At 42.5% G+C, this 19,548-nt stretch overlaps 1 protein-coding gene across 1 annotated transcript in view; it reads left to right on the plus strand.

Annotated features, from left to right (window-relative positions):
• RAD21 (RAD21 cohesin complex component) overlaps positions 1–18,943 on the plus strand; it is a 32,088-nt gene extending 13,145 nt beyond the window's left edge. The window contains exons 3-14 of the mRNA XM_014603873.3: positions 321–450; positions 2,715–2,814; positions 4,543–4,649; positions 7,000–7,203; positions 7,915–8,040; positions 8,238–8,360; positions 9,213–9,436; positions 9,845–10,010; positions 10,451–10,602; positions 12,240–12,383; positions 13,537–13,620; positions 17,110–18,943. Coding sequence (XP_014459359.1) covers positions 321–450; positions 2,715–2,814; positions 4,543–4,649; positions 7,000–7,203; positions 7,915–8,040; positions 8,238–8,360; positions 9,213–9,436; positions 9,845–10,010; positions 10,451–10,602; positions 12,240–12,383; positions 13,537–13,620; positions 17,110–17,301 — 1,752 coding nt within the window. The 3' untranslated portion in view covers positions 17,302–18,943. The remainder of the gene's footprint in view (positions 1–320; positions 451–2,714; positions 2,815–4,542; positions 4,650–6,999; positions 7,204–7,914; positions 8,041–8,237; positions 8,361–9,212; positions 9,437–9,844; positions 10,011–10,450; positions 10,603–12,239; positions 12,384–13,536; positions 13,621–17,109) is intronic.
• Positions 18,944–19,548: the final 605 nt, after the last annotated feature.

Consider the following 19,548-nt stretch of genomic DNA (forward strand, 5'->3'; position numbering starts at 1 on the left):
TCAAACTAATGTGCTGCTTGCTTTCGATAAAGTGTACTACCTCCCTTCCCCAATCTGTCAGCACCCTTTGCTACTATTTTTAGCAATTTTGAGATTCTTTTTGAAAGTGTAGAACACTTCATATCAGCTATTTTGGAAATAATGCACATCTCTCTATACTGTGCCTTGCAAGCTATCCTACAATGATTTTAAATGTGCTTAGTATCCATCATAGAAAACTCCAGTATGGCTGACTTTCAATGAGGTTTTTTGCCCAGTAAAATTAATGTTTGTAAATTGTATACATCTGTTCTTACTTACTGATTGTAATATATTTTCAGGTGAAAATGGCACTTCGAACTTCAGGACATCTTTTATTGGGAGTTGTTAGAATTTACCACAGAAAAGCTAAATATCTTCTTGCAGACTGTAATGAAGCCTTCATTAAGATCAAGATGGCTTTTCGTCCAGGTACTTGGCTTTACCTAAATGCTCCCCTCCAAAAGTTATGTTACTATAAATAGTGCTTTTAATAAGCGGGCATGCCATCCTGTGTCATTCTGATAAGAGCACCATGAGAAATGCTTGGTTCTTTTTAGTGTGGCTTTAAGTTGCCTCTATTGTGGGGAAATGAACAGTTCACCTTAAATGCTGTCTTGCATTTGGGTGGCTATGATTTGTGCTGAGCCAAAATTTGCTAAAATGCTTCTTCCTTTCCTGCATTCCATCAGTCAAATTATGCCCTATGGCTTCAGCTGTTGTCAATACAGACAACACACCAGGTGAGGTGGACATGTAATGATACTGCATAGTTGATGCCTCTCTGGTGGTATAAAAATTATGCTCATTGGGAGAAGCATTGCAGGGAATTGGAACTAGCGGGCTGGCACAAGATCAGCTGTTGGACTGTCTGAAAGGCGCATTGGGGCTGTCACTTCCAAACCAGCAGCTGTTCCTTTTCGCGCCACTCCAGTAGCAAAACTCTGCAGTGTCCAAGCCACCTGCTGATACCCCAGTCCTGTCTTGTGACTTCCTACTCCAGCTGCTCTTTACTCTCATGGCTGGTTGCCATCATCACTTACTGTTACCAACAATGAATTCAGTGGCAGGAGAGAGGGCTAAGGCAGCAGTAGACTGCAGAAAAACAGGTCGCATGGACTAGGTTGGAGAAGAGGAACATCTTGGGAATGTTGGCACTGATGGGCCTAGCACCCACCCTTTCTGTGCCACTCCCACTTCTTGCGTTTTCAAGCTCGAAACAACAGCAAAATCAAACGAAACAAAAGCCTTTGAAACAACTTCAAAACAAAACAAGGAAACTCAAAGTTTGGAAAATTTCGAAACATTTAGAGTTTCAAAGCCAGGCTTACTGACTTCAGTGCCAGTCCCAGCCGGCAGCACCTGTCATCCATCAGGCAGATCAGGGGCACGCAGCCCCGGGGGGACTCTGCACAGCCCCCACAGCCCTCCTGGGGGTGCTGGCGGGCCCCCAGTCTGCCTCCTAGCTGACAGGAACCAGGTGCTGCTGCCTAGGGCCAGTGGGGCCAGGGCAGATCAGCTTGTGCAGGGACCCACCACCCCAATCCTGGGGTGGGGGAGGGTCCCTGCACGAGCTGATCTGCCCCAGGTCCCACACACTCCTCAAGCCAGCTCAGGTACGGGGATCAGGGCAGCGGGTCCCCATACAAGCTTATCTGCCCCAGCCCTGTACTGGAGCTGGGTTTGAGGAGGGTGCAGGGTCCAGGGCAGATCAGCTCATGTGGGGACCCTCCCCCATCCTGGGATTGGGGCTGGTGGTCCCTGCACGAGCTGATCTCCCCTGGCCCCACATGGCAGTATCCAGCTCATGTCAGCCAGCATGCAGATTGGGGCCTGCCAGCACCTCCGAGAGGGCTGCAGGGGCTGTGCCGGAGTCCCCCTGGGGCTGCATGCCCCCAATCTGCCTGCCAGGTGACAGGAGCTGGGTGCTGCTGCCTGGGGCCAGTGGCAGCAGCAATCTTCCTGGCACTGGGTGTGAGCTGTGCCCAGCGCTGGTCTGTCATCTCGCAGGCAGATCAGGGCCCACACGCCCAGGAGGGCTCCGGCGCAGTTCCCACAGCCCTCCGGGTGTGCAGGCAAGCCCCTGATATGCCTGCTGGATGAGAGGAGCTGGGTGCTACCACCTGGGACTGGCAGCAGCACCCATTTTGCCAGTGCCAGTCCCAGGCAGCAGCAGCACCCGGCTTCTTTCATCTGGCAGGCAGATCTGCAGCGCAGAGCCCCGGCAGCCCTCCCGGGGGTGCGGGCAAGCCCCCGATCTGCCTGCCTGCTGCATTTTGTTTCCTCATAACCTATGGGCGAACCATTGAAACAGTGTCAAAACAACAAAACAATTTTGACAAAATTAAAGTAACAGTGCTTTTGAAACTAAATGAAACTTGAAGTAAAATACTTCCGTTGAAACAGAAGTCAAATCAGAACAGTGCTATTTCACACAGCCTTAGTACTTATGGCATTATACAGCAGCTGACCAGGGTGTTTTAAAGATCTAGATTTTGACCTTTTAACGCACCTAATACTCTTGTAGATCTGTACCTTAATTAGCATGCTCAGAAGCACTGAATGTTGACTTGACTTCCTGCCTGTTGAAACCAGTGAGGATGGTGGAAATACTGTTGCGCAGAGGTCAACACAAAGTTTGCTAAAATCCAGCATTGGTGTAGATACAGGAACTTACTGAGTGGGATCCTTTTCAGGTGTTGTTGATCTGCCTGAGGAAAATAGAGAGGCTGCGTACAATGCTATCACCTTACCTGAGGAATTTCATGATTTTGACCAGCCACTGCCTGATCTAGAGTAAGCTTACTTTCCCTTATTTATTTGCTTGAATAATTTAATAAATTTAATAATTAACCTTTTAAAGAATACCAGGACTTAAAGACTAAGCATTTCATGTGGCAGTTGATTCAAATTCTAATATTCTAACCTGGGATGTGCTAGAATTCAAATACGTAGACAAGCAGTCGCATTTTTATAATTACTTGAATCTAAACTACTGTTTAATTGTGATAGAAGAAAAAAATATTTTGCAAGGAAATATGGTGAAGATGTGATATATACTTAACGTGTATATCTTTGAGCATAAGTTTTCTTCTGTAGGAAGGAAATTACTTTCGGAACTGTCAAGGCACACAAAACTAATGCTATCTTTTAGTTGATGGCCGTTTTCAATTCTTAATCACTCAGTATCAAAACTTTTTATAACGGACATGATGACAAATTAAGTATCCAATTTGGAAATTGTGGGTTACCTCTTTTAAAATATTTACATTGGGGTATTTTTTTGGCCTAGATTATTCTGTATTGGAAGTCCTAGAACAGGGGTCAGCAACATTTTTGGCTGGAGTGCCAAAAACACCCCAACCCTGACCCACACCTTTATTTGGTGTGCCAGGGGCAGACTGTGAGGGGTGCAATCTTCTTTGCCAGTGGCAGGTGCACTCATGCCTCTGGGCAGATGGCAGGGGTGGGTGTCAGGGTTGCACTTCCTTGGCCTGTCCCTGCCCTGCCTCCCTGAGGTGCACTGCAGTTGCTGCTGGCATGGGGCTTGTGCCAGGGCTGTGGAGCCTGGCATATCTGTTGACAGCCTGCCTGCCACATGCTGCAGCTGCCAGGAGGCTGCAAACAGTTGTGCCTGGCTCCAGAGCTCTGGCCAGGCTCTGTGGTGGCAGTTGCATGCACTTCTCTGGGTGTGTGGTGGAGGAGGGGTTGGGGTTGCACTGCCCTAGCCCCTTCCCCACCCTGCGCCCTGAAGCATGTGTGCAACCACTGTTGCCACAGAGCCTGGCATGCTTGTTTAAAGCCTCCTGGCTGCAGCCGGCCTGGCCTCTGGGCAGCTGCTGCCAGCCATGGAATCCAGGCTGCTTGCAGCATCCTGGCTGCCTGCTGTGAGCAGCCCAGGCTCTGTAATTGGTTGCGGCTGCCCAGAGCCCAAGCTGGCTGTGGTGTGCCCAGCAAAACAGCCTTGTGCCATGCTCTAGCATCATGCCAGGGGTTGCCAACCCCTGTCCTTGAATGTAAATTGCTTTGCCACTATCTTCTTAGTTTACAGTTAGTTTAAACTTGACATGCTTTTAACTTAAAAAATTAATTCCATTAAAAAAAATACTTAATATTTTCTAAAAATGTAACTTAAGTTCATAGCTGCATACTAAAGCTTGCTGAATATATTAAATTGCTGAATCTCGTAAATCTTTTTTTGAAGCTAACTTTGGGTATTGCTGATTTATTCCTGAATTGAAGATCTCTTTTGTGATGCTGACAGCTCTTTCTTGTTTGTTTATTTGTTCTTCTCTGGACACTGATTACAGTTTAAGGTAGCACTCATGGAAAATCCTAAAGTTGTATGTGGTTCAGTCATACTGAGCCTATCTTTTATTTTAAATGTTAAACTAATGCATTTGTACAAATGTACAACATATATTGATAGAAACAGACCTCATAAAAGAATGTCTGCTGATTTTAAAGCATTGTAGTTTATCTGTAATAGACAACTTTGAAATTATATCTTCTGTTTTATTTAAGCGATATTGATGTGGCCCAGCAGTTCAGTTTGAACCAGAGTAGAGTTGAAGAAATTACAATGAGAGAAGAAGTGGGAAATATCAGCATCCTTCAAGATAATGACTTTGGTAAATGCTTTTCTGTTTAATAGTGCGTGAAGCTAAGTTTTCACTAGCTCTTGTGCTAAAATTAAATTTTACAAATATTGTTGCAGCCCTACTTCTAACTGAACAGTTGAAGTTAATTCTGTGATAACTGCACATGAAATATTGCTAGCTAAATATTAGTCAAATATTCCTATGGGAGAGAATGTTAAACTTTCACTTGACTTTATTGGAGAAGGTTTTTTTAATAAAAATCTTACCTAACAGCCAAAAAAGATGCAACTGTCTTTATAGTAGTAGCAGTATTCATTTGAAGGATTAATGATTATTTAATATTGCTTATATTCCCTTTGCTATTTAAGCATGACTATCCAAACTATTAACAACTGTGTTTTTCTATCTATTTTCATTGCATTAATAACTTCTTGGTATTAAAAATATATTAATTAGCAATCAACATGGGTTCATTAGAGGCTGGTCCTGTCAGACCAACCTGATGGCGTTCTATGACCAGGTCTTAAAAGCCTTGGATGCGGGTGTCGCAGTGGATGTAGTCTTTCTGGACTTTAGGAAGTCCTTCAACACTGTCTCTCACCCCATCCTCATTAAAAAATTAGGGGTGTGTGGTGTTGATGCCTACACAGTCGGGTGGGTCGCAAATTGGCTGGAGGACTGCACCCAAAGGGTGGTGGTGAATGGGTCATTTTCCACCGGGAGAGATGTGAGCAGTGGAGTTCCCCAGGGCTCGGTCCTCGGGCCCGCACTGTTCAATATCTTCATTGGTGATGTGGACGACGGGGTGAAAAGCACCTTGTTCAAGTTTGCAGGTGACACTAAGATGTGGGGAGAAGTGAGCATGCTAGAAGAGAGGGATAGGCTACAACTAGATCTCGACAGGTTACAGAGGTGGGCGGATGAAAATAGGATGGGTTTCAATATGGACAAGTGCAAGGTGTTGCACCTGGGGAGGAAGAACCAGCAGCATACCTACAGGCTGGGGAACTCCGTTCTCGTCAGCACAGAGGCAGAGAAGGATCTTGGAATGGCTGTTGATTCCAGGATGAACATGGGCCGCCAATGTGAGGACGTGGTCAGGAAGGCTAACCGCACTTTGTCAGGCATCCATAGATGCATCACGAGCAGGTCCAAGGAGGTGATCCTCCACCTGCATGCGACATTAGTCAGGCCTCAGTTGGAGTACTGCATCCAGTTCTGGGTGCTGCACTTCAGGAGAGATGTGGACAGCATCAAGAGGGTCCAGAGGAGGGCCAGTCACATAATTAGAGGGCAGCAGGGCAGGCCCTACTAGGACAGGCTATGGGACCTGAACCTGCTCAGCCTCCACAAGAGAAAGCTGAGAGGGGATTTGGTGGCCGTCTATAAACTTGCCAAGGGGGACCAGCAGGCAATGGGAGAGTCCCTGTTCCCCCAGGTATACCGGGGATAACAAGGAACAGCGTCCATAAGATGACTGAGAGTAGATTCAGGCTAGATATCAGGAGGCACTACTTCACAGTCAGGGCAGCTAGGATGTGCAAGTGGTTCTCGCCCCTACCCTGGGGGTCTTCAGAAGGAGGCCAGACAGCCACCTAGCTGGGGTCATTTGACCCCAGCATCCTTTCGTACACATGGAAGGAGGTCGGACTAGATGATCTGCGTAGGTCCGTTCCGACCCTACCAACTATGAAACCATGAAGCAGTGGCTGAGAAATACTTAGGCAGCTGAACAATTATAATGGTGTATGTAACTAACTGAAACTTGTCTGTTGGTGTATAATTATAAAGTGTCTTAACTGAATCAAAACAGGAAAAATAATATATTTGGAAAAATATCCAAAAATGAATTCTGTGCAGAGTTTAATAGAGCTCTGTTAGTAGTAATCAGTAGCCTACTCATAGAATTGGTAGACCTCTGTAATATTGTTCTTTCCCTTTTTCATTAAACACATTTGGTGCGAGGAAGTTCTAATATGAAAACCTCTTCCAAGACAGAGGACCTGGTTGCATTTTAAATATATTGATGCTGTAGTGAAGCCAACTTAAGTGAGATATTTAGAATATATATTCTGCATGAGAAAAATGACTGTTCAGAAGAGAAAGGAGGAAGCTGCTTCTATAAATAAGAACTAAATATGAAGAGAATGTAGAGGTAGACTAACTGAAAAGTCACTTAAAGTAGTAGGTAAATTAGAAAAGACTAAGAGGCAGTACGAACAATTCATTTGTGTGAATAGAAACACTTGTAGAATTGACCTACATGATGATAAATTGCAATAATAGGACTGAATGTGTAAAGCTAAACATTTGGATAGTTATTCCTAGGTAGATAAAATAATCTCTTCATCTATAACAATAATAATAAATGTTTTTACAGGTGACTTTGGAATGGATGATCGTGAGATGATGAGAGAAGGTAGTGCATTTGAAGATGACATGTTAGTGAGTACTGGTGCTTCCAATCTCTTGCTGGAACCTGAGCAGAGCACTAGTCATCTTAATGAGAAAGCTAACCACCTAGAATATGAAGACCAATACAAGGATGACAACTTTGGAGAAGGGAATGATGGAGGAATATTGGGTATGTTTGTCATAGTGTAGTAACTTGTTTTTATTCTATATTGCCTTGACTTGTACTTGAATTATAAGAATTTTTGGGGTGCGGGCTTTTTTTGAACATTTGCATCATGTTTAGTAAAATGGACCCATGGCCCCTGGGTGCTACTGTAACCTCGTTAATACCCTAAGGTAAGCACTGACTCTCTTTTTAAAGAGATCTGGATAAATGTCACTTCTCATATTCAAAATACTCCATTATGTTCATGTATAGTTTGAAAGAGAAGCTAGTATGTGATTCTCCTGGCACATGTAAGCCCTCTTGGATGCTTAGCAGTGATTTTAATTTATATGTTGGGAATATTACTGAACCTTTCCTTCCCTCAAATTCACAATTGCTGTGAAACCTTTCCACACTGGACTTAAACTTTTTATGTACCATACAAAGATTATAAGTGATTGAATAATAAGAATGAGAGGACTAATAAAGCTGACATAAATTTGTGACAGATAATTTGTCTTAATACTGTTTATTAATTAAAAGCTCTGCCAGAGTTCACGTTTTGTAAAATATCCCAACAGTCTCTTCCTTTATTTTTTGAAGCATAAAAACTATGTAAAGCATATACAAACTGTAGGTTTAACAGCATAAGTATAAATGATACAGATTTTATAAGCGTTACCAGAGTTTTGTTAATCTATATTTGTAATTGATTCTCTTACATCACTATTTCAGATGATAAACTTCTCAGTAATAATGATGGCGGTATCTTTGATGATCCACCTGCTCTCTCAGAAGGTGGAGTAATGATGCCAGAACAGCCTGCCCATGATGATATGGATGATGATGATAATGTATCAAGTAAGTGTTTTAATCTAGGACTACTTCTAGTTCAAGATTACTCGGAATGTTGTTTCGTAGTAAAGCATTTGTGCTCATGGTGTAAAAAATTCTGAGGTGAGCCTTTTGATTTTGTTTGGAGATGAGGTGGAGGGCTCGAGGATCTAAATGTTCCAATTTACAATCCGATGCATGTAATTCCTGCTTTTATTTTGTAGTGGGTGGACCAGACAGCCCAGATTCAGTAGATCCAGTAGAACCATTACCTACTATGACGGATCAAACAACACTGGTTCCAAATGAAGAGGAAGCTTTTGCTTTGGAGCCAATTGACATCACTGGTGAGTAAGCCACTTGGAAGCCCTTTGCTTGAAATATCTGAGATCTTAACTACGAAAATCTTGGCTCAGTAGAATGGAAATGAGTCTGCTTGTGATACCACTAACTTAGTTTAACTTAGTCGTGCTTTCCCTTCAGAATGTGAAATTGTCTTAATCTCCAATAACTTTTATCTGCTGCATTCCTTGGAAAATATGCAGTACAGTACCATGTAGTGGATTGCAATAGTTGGACCATCTTGTCCTTGCTCAGTCCCTTGTTAAAAAAGAACATAAATTTGTCTGCTTGTACAAATGCTATTAATTACATGTTGGAAATATTACCAGCTTGATGTCTCGAACCAAGATAACCTAAATAAAATAAAATAAGAATATTATAATTTATATGTAGGAGAAAACTGTTTACAGTATACACAACACTGTTATGAATTTAAAAACCATCTCTATGGATTTTTTTGTTCAGATAATCCTTGAAAAACATTGATATTATTCTCTACTAGTTTAGTTAGTAACAAAATACTTCAGATTTCCTAATCACACCGAACAGGAGTATAGCTTATAGTAAAGTCCATGAGTAATCAATGGAACTATTCACTTATGTTTGCTTTCAGTGTGTGAATCATTAAAAATCAAATGGCAGTAGATTTCAGTTTCAAAGCACTGTTTGTATATTTTACTTTGCTTATAAATAATAACAATGATTTACTGCCTTTTCCTGAATAAGAATCCCTTCAATTTCTATTTTAAAACAAAATATGGGAACTTGTAAGATTTTTTTTTTATCTGTTTTTTTTAAAGTCTGATGTAGTAACTGGGATTTTGAGCCTGAATCTTTTATTTCTCTTGTCTCAACAGTCAAGGAAACTAAAGCAAAGAGGAAGAGAAAATTGATCGTAGACAGTGTGAAGGAGCTGGATAGCAAGACTATCCGAGCCCAATTAAGTGACTATTCTGATATTGTCACCACTTTGGACTTGGCACCTCCCACCAAGAAACTGATGATGTGGAAAGAAACTGGGGGAGTTGAAAAGCTTTTCTCTCTGCCTGCTCAGCCTTTGTGGAACAATAGATTATTGAAGGTAACCAGTACTTATGAAAGATTATCTTAAAACATGAAATACCATAATGGAAGACTAAAGTCAATTAAATGAATACTCTCTATAGTGAACAACATGATGCAATAACAGCATCTGGTCAATTATGTATTTTTGAGAGCTTGCCATGACTGAAAACAAACTACTTAGTTGCCCAGGCATTAAAAAAGCAAAAAAACCCAAAATGTATTTCATTGCATTTCAATCGCAGATTAAATCTTTGACAAGCTCTTCTTTAAAGAAAGACTGGAGGGGAGAGTCTCATAAGTAACTCCATCTCTTAAAAAAAAAAAAAAAAAAATAATAATAATAATAATTACGATTTAAAAATAAGCTGGTAGTTGCAGCATCGGAGAATGATCTACAGTAGTGATTTAACTTGTTTTCTTACAGCTTTTTACTCGGTGTCTAACGCCTCTTGTACCTGAAGACCTTAGAAAGAGAAGGAAAGGTGGAGAAGCTGATAACCTGGATGAGTTCCTTAAAGATTTTGAAAATCCAGAGGTACCCAGAGAAGAACAGCAACAGCAGCAGCAGCAGCAACAACGGGATGTCATTGGTTTGTGATTCATTAAACATGCACTTTGTTTCAAAGAGATTAATTTTTCACTTGGCGTTGTGCTTTACATTAAACTGCTAAAACAAGAACAAAGTTGTGAAGCACTGGGTCCTGGAATTACTGTGTAGCCTGTTACACAGTCAATAATCATTTTCTGTTAGAATCTGTTTCTCTAAAAACAGAAGTTCAGTTTGATCCAACTGTGTCCAGTGAACTAAATGGATTCTAAGGGCTGGTCAACATGCATACGTTGACTCTTTTTTAATTAAGTCAGTGCAAACACTACAATTGAAAATTTGGACCTAGCTGTTGTAAATTGTAAATGTGCTGCTGAGCTCCAGTCTGCTTAGGCTTTAGAAACAACAGTGTGATCATTTTTTATACCCCAGGAAGATCAAAATATCTATAAAAACCTTTTTTTAACTTGTCATAATTCATAGATGAGCCTATCTTGGAAGAGCCAAGCCGCCTACAAGAATCTGTGATGGAAGGCAGCAGAACAAATTTGGATGAATCTGTAATGCCACCCCCACCACCACAAACAGGAGTGAAGCGCAAGGCTCAGCAAGTGGAACCAGAACCTGTGTTACCTGTGAGTCGGGTTACAGTGCCCCTGTTTGTTCCACAGGTGGCTGTTTTTAAACGTGTCCCCCCCAAAAGAGCATGCATCATCCCATGCATGGCTCTCCTTACTTAGAAATGAATGGTATCTTTTGATGGGAATATCCTGGTCCTATTGCATAGTGAAAGAGGAAAGATGAGTGGTGTTTGTATCACTTTGTTTTGAACTGGCTTGGGTAACATTTTTCAAAATGTTCAGTAAAACCAACACCTTCTTTCCCTTAAAAATGAAATGGCAAAAAGCCTAGTTTATTCAGGAAACAATCTGCAGAAGATAAAATCTGTTACTCAGGAAATTGTGAAGCCTTTTCATCATGGGAAATAATGTGCAAACACTCTTCTGTTAAGGGAAAAGCTGTTACTATGCTAAACAGACAAGCTCTTATCTTTTAAATGAAAGATGTTTGGACTCATTCCATGAGAGAGGCTTCTCTAATGACTACATGCTTATGAAGTAAGCTAAAGTAAAACCAAATACCTGCAGACATAGGACTGGTATGCCCCTGTTTGGATATAAAGAGGGTTTGGTGGGTTGTTTTAGCTCTGCTTTGTCCAGGAAATATCTGAAGAGCAAATCGGGCAGAGCCCAAAGCTTGCTTTTCCTCTCACATACTTAATTTGATCTTTTGGATATAGTTTGCTCTCTTCTTTCAAAGAATAGCAGAAGGTAGTGGTGTTGCCCACATCTTATGATGGCTTAGTAGTTAGAGCACTAGTTTTGGAAGTGGAAGACCTAGATTCTAGATCCTCTTCAAACCAGAGGAATTGATCACAAATTTCACTTTCATGAGCTCTAACAGCTAGTGTACTGTTACTGTCTCCTATTTGAATCTGTAGTGGCGTGAAGCCATGATGGCAAGTTTCATGGGGCAAGACTGAGAAAATGAGTGTGTCACTGTAGTTCAGGGATGAGGAGACTTTGGGGGGGGAAGAGAATTCTGAGTTTTTAAAATTGGTACATTAACTCCTAAATCCACTCGCACTTTTGGAAACTACTGTTGGCTAATATCAATTGTCCCATGTTTTACAAAGGGTGCCATGGTGGTTCTGATGTACCCGAGAGGCATTCCCCAGTCAGTTAACCAGGAGTTTAATGCTGCAGTGCATCTAGGATTTTAAAGCCAATGTGTGAATGCCTGAAATACTATGTTTTGGAATATGATCAGTAGTATGGGTTGATAACAATCAGCAGTGGTTAGCCTGCAGCATTTGTGGCACAAGTGGCATGACCAGTGTGTGGCACGTAGCAGATCAGGGAGGGAGCAGAAGGCAGAACAGCCGATAGGACACGGAAGGGCATGGGGCTTTTTGGCAAGTGTGCCACAAACTAAGTTGGCCTGTACTCATCTAAAGTACTAAGCTGGGAAATCTACTTCTGTTTTATTGATTTCGAGGCTTAATGGAATCTTAGGGGATTTATGGAGAGCAAAGCAAAAATACTTGGATCTTTGGAAAATGATTGAAGGCTAGATTGTTTTAGTTCTGTGCCAAACAGCATTTTATTAATCGACTTTCAATACTAAAAGTATAAGTCACTGAAGTTTATATTAAATATAAAGATCCCCAAATCCCATTTAATTTGATATCTCCTTTATATATTTTCAAAAGCCTCAACCAATGCCACAGCTGGAAATGCCGCAAGTAGAAATGCCTCCAGAAGAGCCTCAAAACATATGTCAGCTAATACCAGAGCTGGAGCTCTTGCCGGAGAAGGAAAAGGAGAAAGAGAAGGAGGAGGAGGAGGAGGAAGAGGTAGGAATTGAACTCTTTAAAACTAATGCAGGCTAAATCTGTTTTTAAACTCTTTTTTCTCTTCTGTTTCAGACCACTAATAAATGGAGTTATATTTGTCCACTTGAGAGAGTATGGAAACAGTGCGTGAAAATTGCAATTGAAACTGAAAAGTCCATTTTTTAAATTTTTTTTTTAACCTTCATTTGTACAGTTTGTGCAAACTTAATTGCATAAGCTTTATAGTTTGAGAACTGGAGAACATTTCTTGCATTGTGTATATTTTGAGTTCGGCTGTGTCTATTGTTCTCTTTTAAGGCGTAAGGTTTTAAGATTTAAACTTTGTAAAAGCAAGCTTTTATCAAGCAGAAGCACAAGTTATGTCTTATGAATCTGAATATAAGCTCTTCACTAGAATTTTAAATAGAGGTGCACCCATGTATCAGTCTATAATTGGTCTCTTTTTCTTCTGTCACCTTCTCCTGCCTCTCCCAAGGCAATCCAGCATTTTTCTCATATTGTACAAAGTGCTTCTTTGGAATGTAGAGCTTCACTTTTGACGGCTGAGCTTCTTTTCCATGAGAAGAGGCAGGATGCTTCTGTAACTGCAGTCCAAAATTGGAAATTGGACAGAGATTCTGTTCTGGTTTTGGCACTTGTAAGACTTCTGTCTCTTAAAGAAACTGTATTTCTCCATGTCTCATTTTGTGAGTCATAAAAATAGAAATCCTGAATAAGCACGTATGTTTGGAAAGCCCACTCTGAAAGGTCCTACAAAAATGTTAAGGGCATTGATCAATGCTAAAAACTCCACAGTGCGTCCAAAGCCATTCTTTACTTCCCACTTAGATTATGGAATGCTTACTTGACAGATTCCCATTTCTTGTCATTCTTTGAGTGCCAGCTTGGCAACTGTAAGAGCAAGCAATAGCCTTTTTTTGTCAGTTTTTAATACCTGCAGGATATCTTCCTTGAAATATAAGAAATCCATATATTTCTTCTAATGTAATCTCTAAGTTGAAATATCTTAGCCTCACAAATTCTTCACTACCTTGAGGACAGCAGTGCTGTAGGGATGCTGAGAAATACAGATTCCACATTGAGGCACCTACAGGCTTGATATTTACATTTCGCATAGCTAATGAATGTGGCTTTTTTCTTTTGTTGGTTGCAGGAAGAAGATGGTACGGGGGGTGATCAAGATCAAGAAGAAAGAAGATGGAATAAAAGAACTCAGCAGATGCTTCATGGTCTTCAGGTATATATGATGATACACTTTATAAGAATACAATTAGTGCCATACTGGGCCAGACCAATGTCCATCTAGCCCAGTATCTTCTCCCTCACTGGCAGGAGTGGATGCTTTTGAGGGAGGAGCATATGAACAAAATATATCTAAAGTGATTTTTATCCCTGTCATATCCTGTTACCCCATATACCCTGTTATCCCTGGCATCTACCATCGCTGGTTTAGAGGTGCCTGTGAGGATAGCTATCAAACAGACCAGATTTGAGGTATAAATGAAGGAGTCAGCAACCCGTAGCATGCAAGGCCATTTTGTTCAGTGCACTACGGCTGGCCTGAACTGTGGGCAGCTGCTGCCGGGCTGCTCACAGCAAGCGATGGGGAGGCTGCAAGCCCTGCTCCAAGCAGCTCAGGCTCTGTGGCAGGCAGCAGCTGCCCAGAGCCTGGATTGGATGTGATGGGCAGCTGGGAGGCTGCAGCTGGGAGGCTGCAACTGGTGCACTGAGGTCTGCAACCCTTGCCTGGCTCTGTGGTGGTGGCAGCTGCACATGTACCTCGGGGCTGACAGTGGGAAAGGGGCCAGGGGCATCACATCTGGTACTCCCCTACTCTTCTTCCTCCATGCTCCCTGTGTGGAAGGTGCCAGCTGCAGCAGCAGCTCTGGCTCCCAGGACTGCAGCCACTGAGGCGTGTAGTAGGGTTAGTGCTTATGGGGCTAGGGAGGGCCCAGCTCCTGCTGCAGGTGCTGCTTTGCCCTGGACACCTTCTCTCTCCCCCCCCTCCCTTTCTGTGGCATGAGTGCTGCCCATGCACATGGCAGCAGTGCAGAGGCAGTACAGGTAGTAATAGATCTGCCACAGTCCTGAGGGGCAGTGCTGGCTGAGTAGGGCCCCACAGGCCCTGGGCTGGGGGCAGTACAGGAGGGAGTAGCAGCGATGGTGGTGGCAGCAGCAGCACTCGAGCACCAGCAGCTCTTCCCCTACGCTGTGCTGCCCTGGCAGCTGCCTTCTCCCTGCCGCCTGTTGCCATTGCGTGCCCTACTGCACTGTCACCCCATGCCTACCCTGCTGCTGCTGGGGAGGGAGGAGGAGACGTTGCTTATTCATGCAGCAGTGGGAAGCATGTGTGCAGGGGGGGGCAGGTGGGAGGCATGTCCCATCAGGCTCTGTCCCTAGTACAGTACCCCCATAAGGGGGGCAAGGAGGGATGTGTGCGCCCCAATCCCAACTGCCACGCACACACTGCACGTGGTGGTGAGGGCAGCAGGAGCCTTCCCCTGTCCTGCTTTGTGCCCTCCCTTCCCCAGCCCCTGAGTACAAGGGCAGCTGCTTCCCCTGGGTGTCCCCTGCCCTGCTCCAGGTTTTAGTGCCACTCCTTCCTCCCTTCCTGGCTCCCCTCAATTCCTCCCCCCACCCCCAAGCTCTAGTACAAAGGAATGGGAGAAGCCTGGAGCTTTTTTGGCAAGACAGACCCGAGAGCAACAGTATGGGGAAGGAAAGAGAAACCACGTGTATCGCTCCCAAACAGGAGCCTTGCTCTCCCCCATTCATTGCTGGTGGCGGCTGCATGTGGGCCTCTGGGCAGACAGCAGGGAAGGGATCGGGGATGTGCTGCCACAGCAAGGATCAGGCCCTTTGCAGCTCCCTTGACATCTACCCCTGGCATGTCAACATCTTCCAAGTTGAGGATGTATAGTTTTTGGCACTCAACCCAAAAACATTGCCAGCCTGTGTATTAATGGGTCCATGAATGTTGTCTAGACCGCTTTTTGAACCTGGTTATACCATCTGCCTCTACAGCCTCCTATGGTAATTTGTTAATTATATGCAGGTTAGTTTTAAAATCCTCTCCAGCTAATAAGAGTGGGTGCCCACTAATTCTAGTATTTTTCAGACTTGAACAGCAGTTCCCTATTTACTTTGTCCATATTCTTAATGATTTTATAGACCTCTATCATAATTTCCCTGATCCAAAAAATGGTAATATTTGCAAAATGCTAATAATACTGTGTGAATCTGGAGCCAATTAATCTGATTCATCTAGAGTCAAGTATAGCAGTTCTGTTTGTACCTCTGGCCAGCAAAATGCAGGCTCCACATGAGGCACTAGGAAAATTATTGTACAGGCAAGTAAAGTATCTTTTATAAGTTCGGATGAAAGATCACAAGGAATTCAGACTTCTCAGTGCAGAATTTCTGATCCATTTTGGAAGACTGCATGGACTGAGTTTTGTTGACTGAGATTAAATACAGCCTCTCCCCTGCCATTGGGAAGCATAGTTGATTAGTTTGGTCACCTTTGATCATGCACAATCAAACCTTGCTACTAAGTCTGTGTCTGAAATTTGACTCCTGTTCCTCTTAAATAATAGAAATATAGGTTCTGATCCATTGATAGTTATGGTGGTAACACTTAACAGTTGGATCACAGGCAACGTTTCCCCTAAGAAGCAGTGGTCCATGAGCGTGCCGCCTCGGTCCGGTGTGGGACACTTACCAAAGGGGACTGGGGGCTGGAGCCAGAGGCTGGAGCTGGGAAGCAGGGGCCAGGGGTGGCAGCTAGAGCCTGGTGCGGGCTCCCCAGCTCCAGGGAAGTGCTCCACTCCCCTGCGTCAGGCCCGGGGCGTGAAGCACTTCCCTGGAGCCGGCGGAGCCAGCCTCCATCCCTGCCTTGCCTTACTTCCGGGGAGGAGCCATTGCCTGTCCTGAGGTGAGGCTCCACCAGCTCCGGGACACTGCTCCCCTCCCCGGCCCTAACACCACGTGCCTCCTTGCTCCCTGAGGCAATGCAGGGGAGCGGAGCAGTGTTCCGGAGCCTCACTGGGGCAGGCAGCGGCTCCTCCCCGAGGTGAGGCAAGGCAGGGATGGAGGCTGGCACGGGCTCCGCTGGCTCCAGGGAAGTGCTCCGCTCCCCGGCCCTGATGCGGGGGAGCGGAGCACTCCCCAGAGCCAGCGGAGCCCACACCAGCCCCCCACCCCAGCCTCTTTTGGTGTGCAGCCTTGAAAAGACTGCACGGCCACTCTCAGTTGTGCATGGCTGTGCGCACCTTAGAGGGAACCTTGATCACAGTCATTTAGTACGCAGTGGTCTGATAGTACTAGTAGTTGAGGCTTGAACTGCTTGATACACCTTCAAGAAGAAAAAGAAATTGTCTTTTGTTTTCCTTCTCTTGATACAAAATCCTTGTTCTTGCATGTGAACCTAATTTGTCTTCCTGCAGAAAAGTAGCACTCAGATCTGCAGTAAAAAAGACCACCTCAGAACCACTGAGTACTGGGATAGAGACTTATTTTTCCCATAATACTGAATGGTGGAGCCTCAAAGCTTGGAAACCATTATTCTAGACTGGTTGTTGCCTATGCACTCAAGGCTAAAGCTGCTAAATCTCTGACTGTTTGAATGACTTGTCAACATTGGCCATTCTTGGTGTATATATAGAACTTTTACTTTTGTTTGGCATATTGACTAACTTTGTGTTCCTGTTTGTGTTTTGTTTTCCAGAGAGCTCTTGCTAAGACTGGAGCAGAATCTATCAGTTTGCTGGAGCTGTGCAGAAATACAAATAGAAAACAAGCAGCAGCAAAATTCTACAGTTTCTTGGTACTTAAAAAACAACAAGCTATAGAGCTGACACAGGAAGAGCCTTACAGTGACATCATTGCAACACCTGGTCCCAGATTCCATATTATTTGAGTGGTGAGATACAGCAGAGCTAGTGTTAATTTCACTAGTGCGTACATATTGCCCCATGTGTAGGGCCTATAGATTTAGAAAATTTTGGATTTTATTGTCTGTACAAAGTCTTTTTTCTTTTTGGTTTTTGTATTTTACCACTTCTGATTTTAGTGACACTGCTGGGGTGGGTGACTTGAGTTTCAATTGCAGAAGCAAGACAAGCAACTCAAGGACCCAAAGATGAAGATTGTTTTAAAGATTAAGAGCAGATGTGTGCAATATTGGTGCATGTCATATTGAGTAACAATGGAAATTGACTTGCTATAATTTGACTTGCTTTATTCAGCAATGATATTTTAACCTGCACAAGTAAACCTGAATGGCCAATCTATTGTCTGATTAAAAATTTTGCCAAATTTGTCCAAAAATGTCAGTCTGCTTTCCATACTAGTGATTTTTTTTCCTTCCCTAGATCTTTGTCAGTATCTTCCTTTGTACCATGGGTGGTGTTACAGCTGCCAGTATGAATGGTAGTGCCTCATATATTGGCTTGTTGTCACTGCAATTTTTTGCAGTAGGACCTCATAGCCTTTTGATGCTAAAGGGAAACGGGTGTCTCTGGAAAACACTTCTTCTAATTGATCCTATTGCTTACAGAAAGGACAGACCACATATTGAACGTTTTAAGACAAAACATTCCTTTTTACTTATCACTTTCACTGCGGTCCACTACTGGTAATGGCTAATTACTGTTAATAGGCAGGCAATAAACATTTTAGTAATTTCATTTAAATTTTAAAATATCAATGTTGTAGAGCTGTGTACAAAGTCCATACTTTTAAAAACAGACTTCTAGATTGTAAATTATCTGATCTTTTTTTATTCTTTTTTATTAAACAAAGATATGAACGTAAGAGAAGTTGGACAAGTTGCCTTTGTAAAAATGCTTAATTTAGACACCACCTATATTGAAATGGCAGCAAACTAAATATACCATACAAGCAGGCATAGTTCCATTTAATAAAACTAATATTGCGTAAAGTGTACTAATGGCTCTTCAGATATATTTATGGTTTTAGTATCAGTTTTCCAATAATGCACACTCCTCTGTTCAAAATGTATTTAACAGCTTTGCAGAAGTCCTATTTGGTTTTACTATAAAGAATGCAGCTTTACTGTTAGGACCAGATAGCACAACAAATTATGTGAATATGTTGATTATGGAAACACGTCTTAACTTTTTTTTTTAGGGCAAAATTAACACTGAAAGTTCTGGTTTTAATGTTGGCACTTTTGTGAAATTATTCTTTTTTGGGACTGAAGTTTCAGTGTATAATCAAGTGTAAAATTATGTGAATGTTTTAAAAATTGAGACTACATAATGACCATGTTTTAATAAATCTTGAGAAAGTTAATTGTATAAAATAGTTATTGCAGCTTTATTTTCAACATGATGTGCCTGTAAAACCATGATTTTTCCCCTTTGTAAAAAGAGACATTGTAGATAACTTGAATGTTTAATTATAGAAAAGGTCATTAGTTTTTCTTGTTACACATTTTGTTAGTCTGTTTTTTGTTGCTTTTCAGGGTTAATATTCTTGAAAATAGTTGATGCTGTTATGTATAACTTTTCTAATAAAAGTTGTGTTATAAGCTGTTATATTAGTGCTGTAACTTGTTTGAACACTTTTTTTTTCCCCATGTTTATATTAAGGAACTACTATTTATGGCTGGCTTATTTTGTATTTAGAAAATGCAGCAATGATTTAGTCCTTTACATAGGAAAGCTGAATGTTTTAAGTAGAGGCACCTTGCCACTAAGAAGGAAGGTGTTCAGTCTTATTAGCCATGCTGTCTGTGTTTTCCATTCAGGTATTTATGCCAGATATGTTTGAAATCTAGAATTGAACAAAGAAACTGGAAAAATGTTTTACCTCAATTTCCACTCTCTACTTACTCCAAAAATGAATCCAAAGTTGAATCTACCTGCTTTAAGAATTGCCTGAACTTATGGATTGTGCAGACAAATACTCCTTGTAAAACCTGGACACTTGGATCCGAGCCGATAAAAGAACAGGGCTGCCCAATGCACTTTGTGTATTTCATTTCCTAACTGTCTCCGCACTGAAGGGACTTCACTGTACCTGAAAAGCTTAATTTAGGTCAGGATCTTTGCATGTGCATAACTTGTTTTCTCCATGTTGCACCATTATGTAATGTCAGTTCTATCAGCAGTAGCTATATTGTGGAAGATGCAAACGTTGT

Source organism: Alligator mississippiensis, chromosome 3 (assembly GCF_030867095.1).
Source record: "Alligator mississippiensis isolate rAllMis1 chromosome 3, rAllMis1, whole genome shotgun sequence".
Taxonomy (NCBI): Eukaryota; Metazoa; Chordata; order Crocodylia; family Alligatoridae; genus Alligator; species Alligator mississippiensis.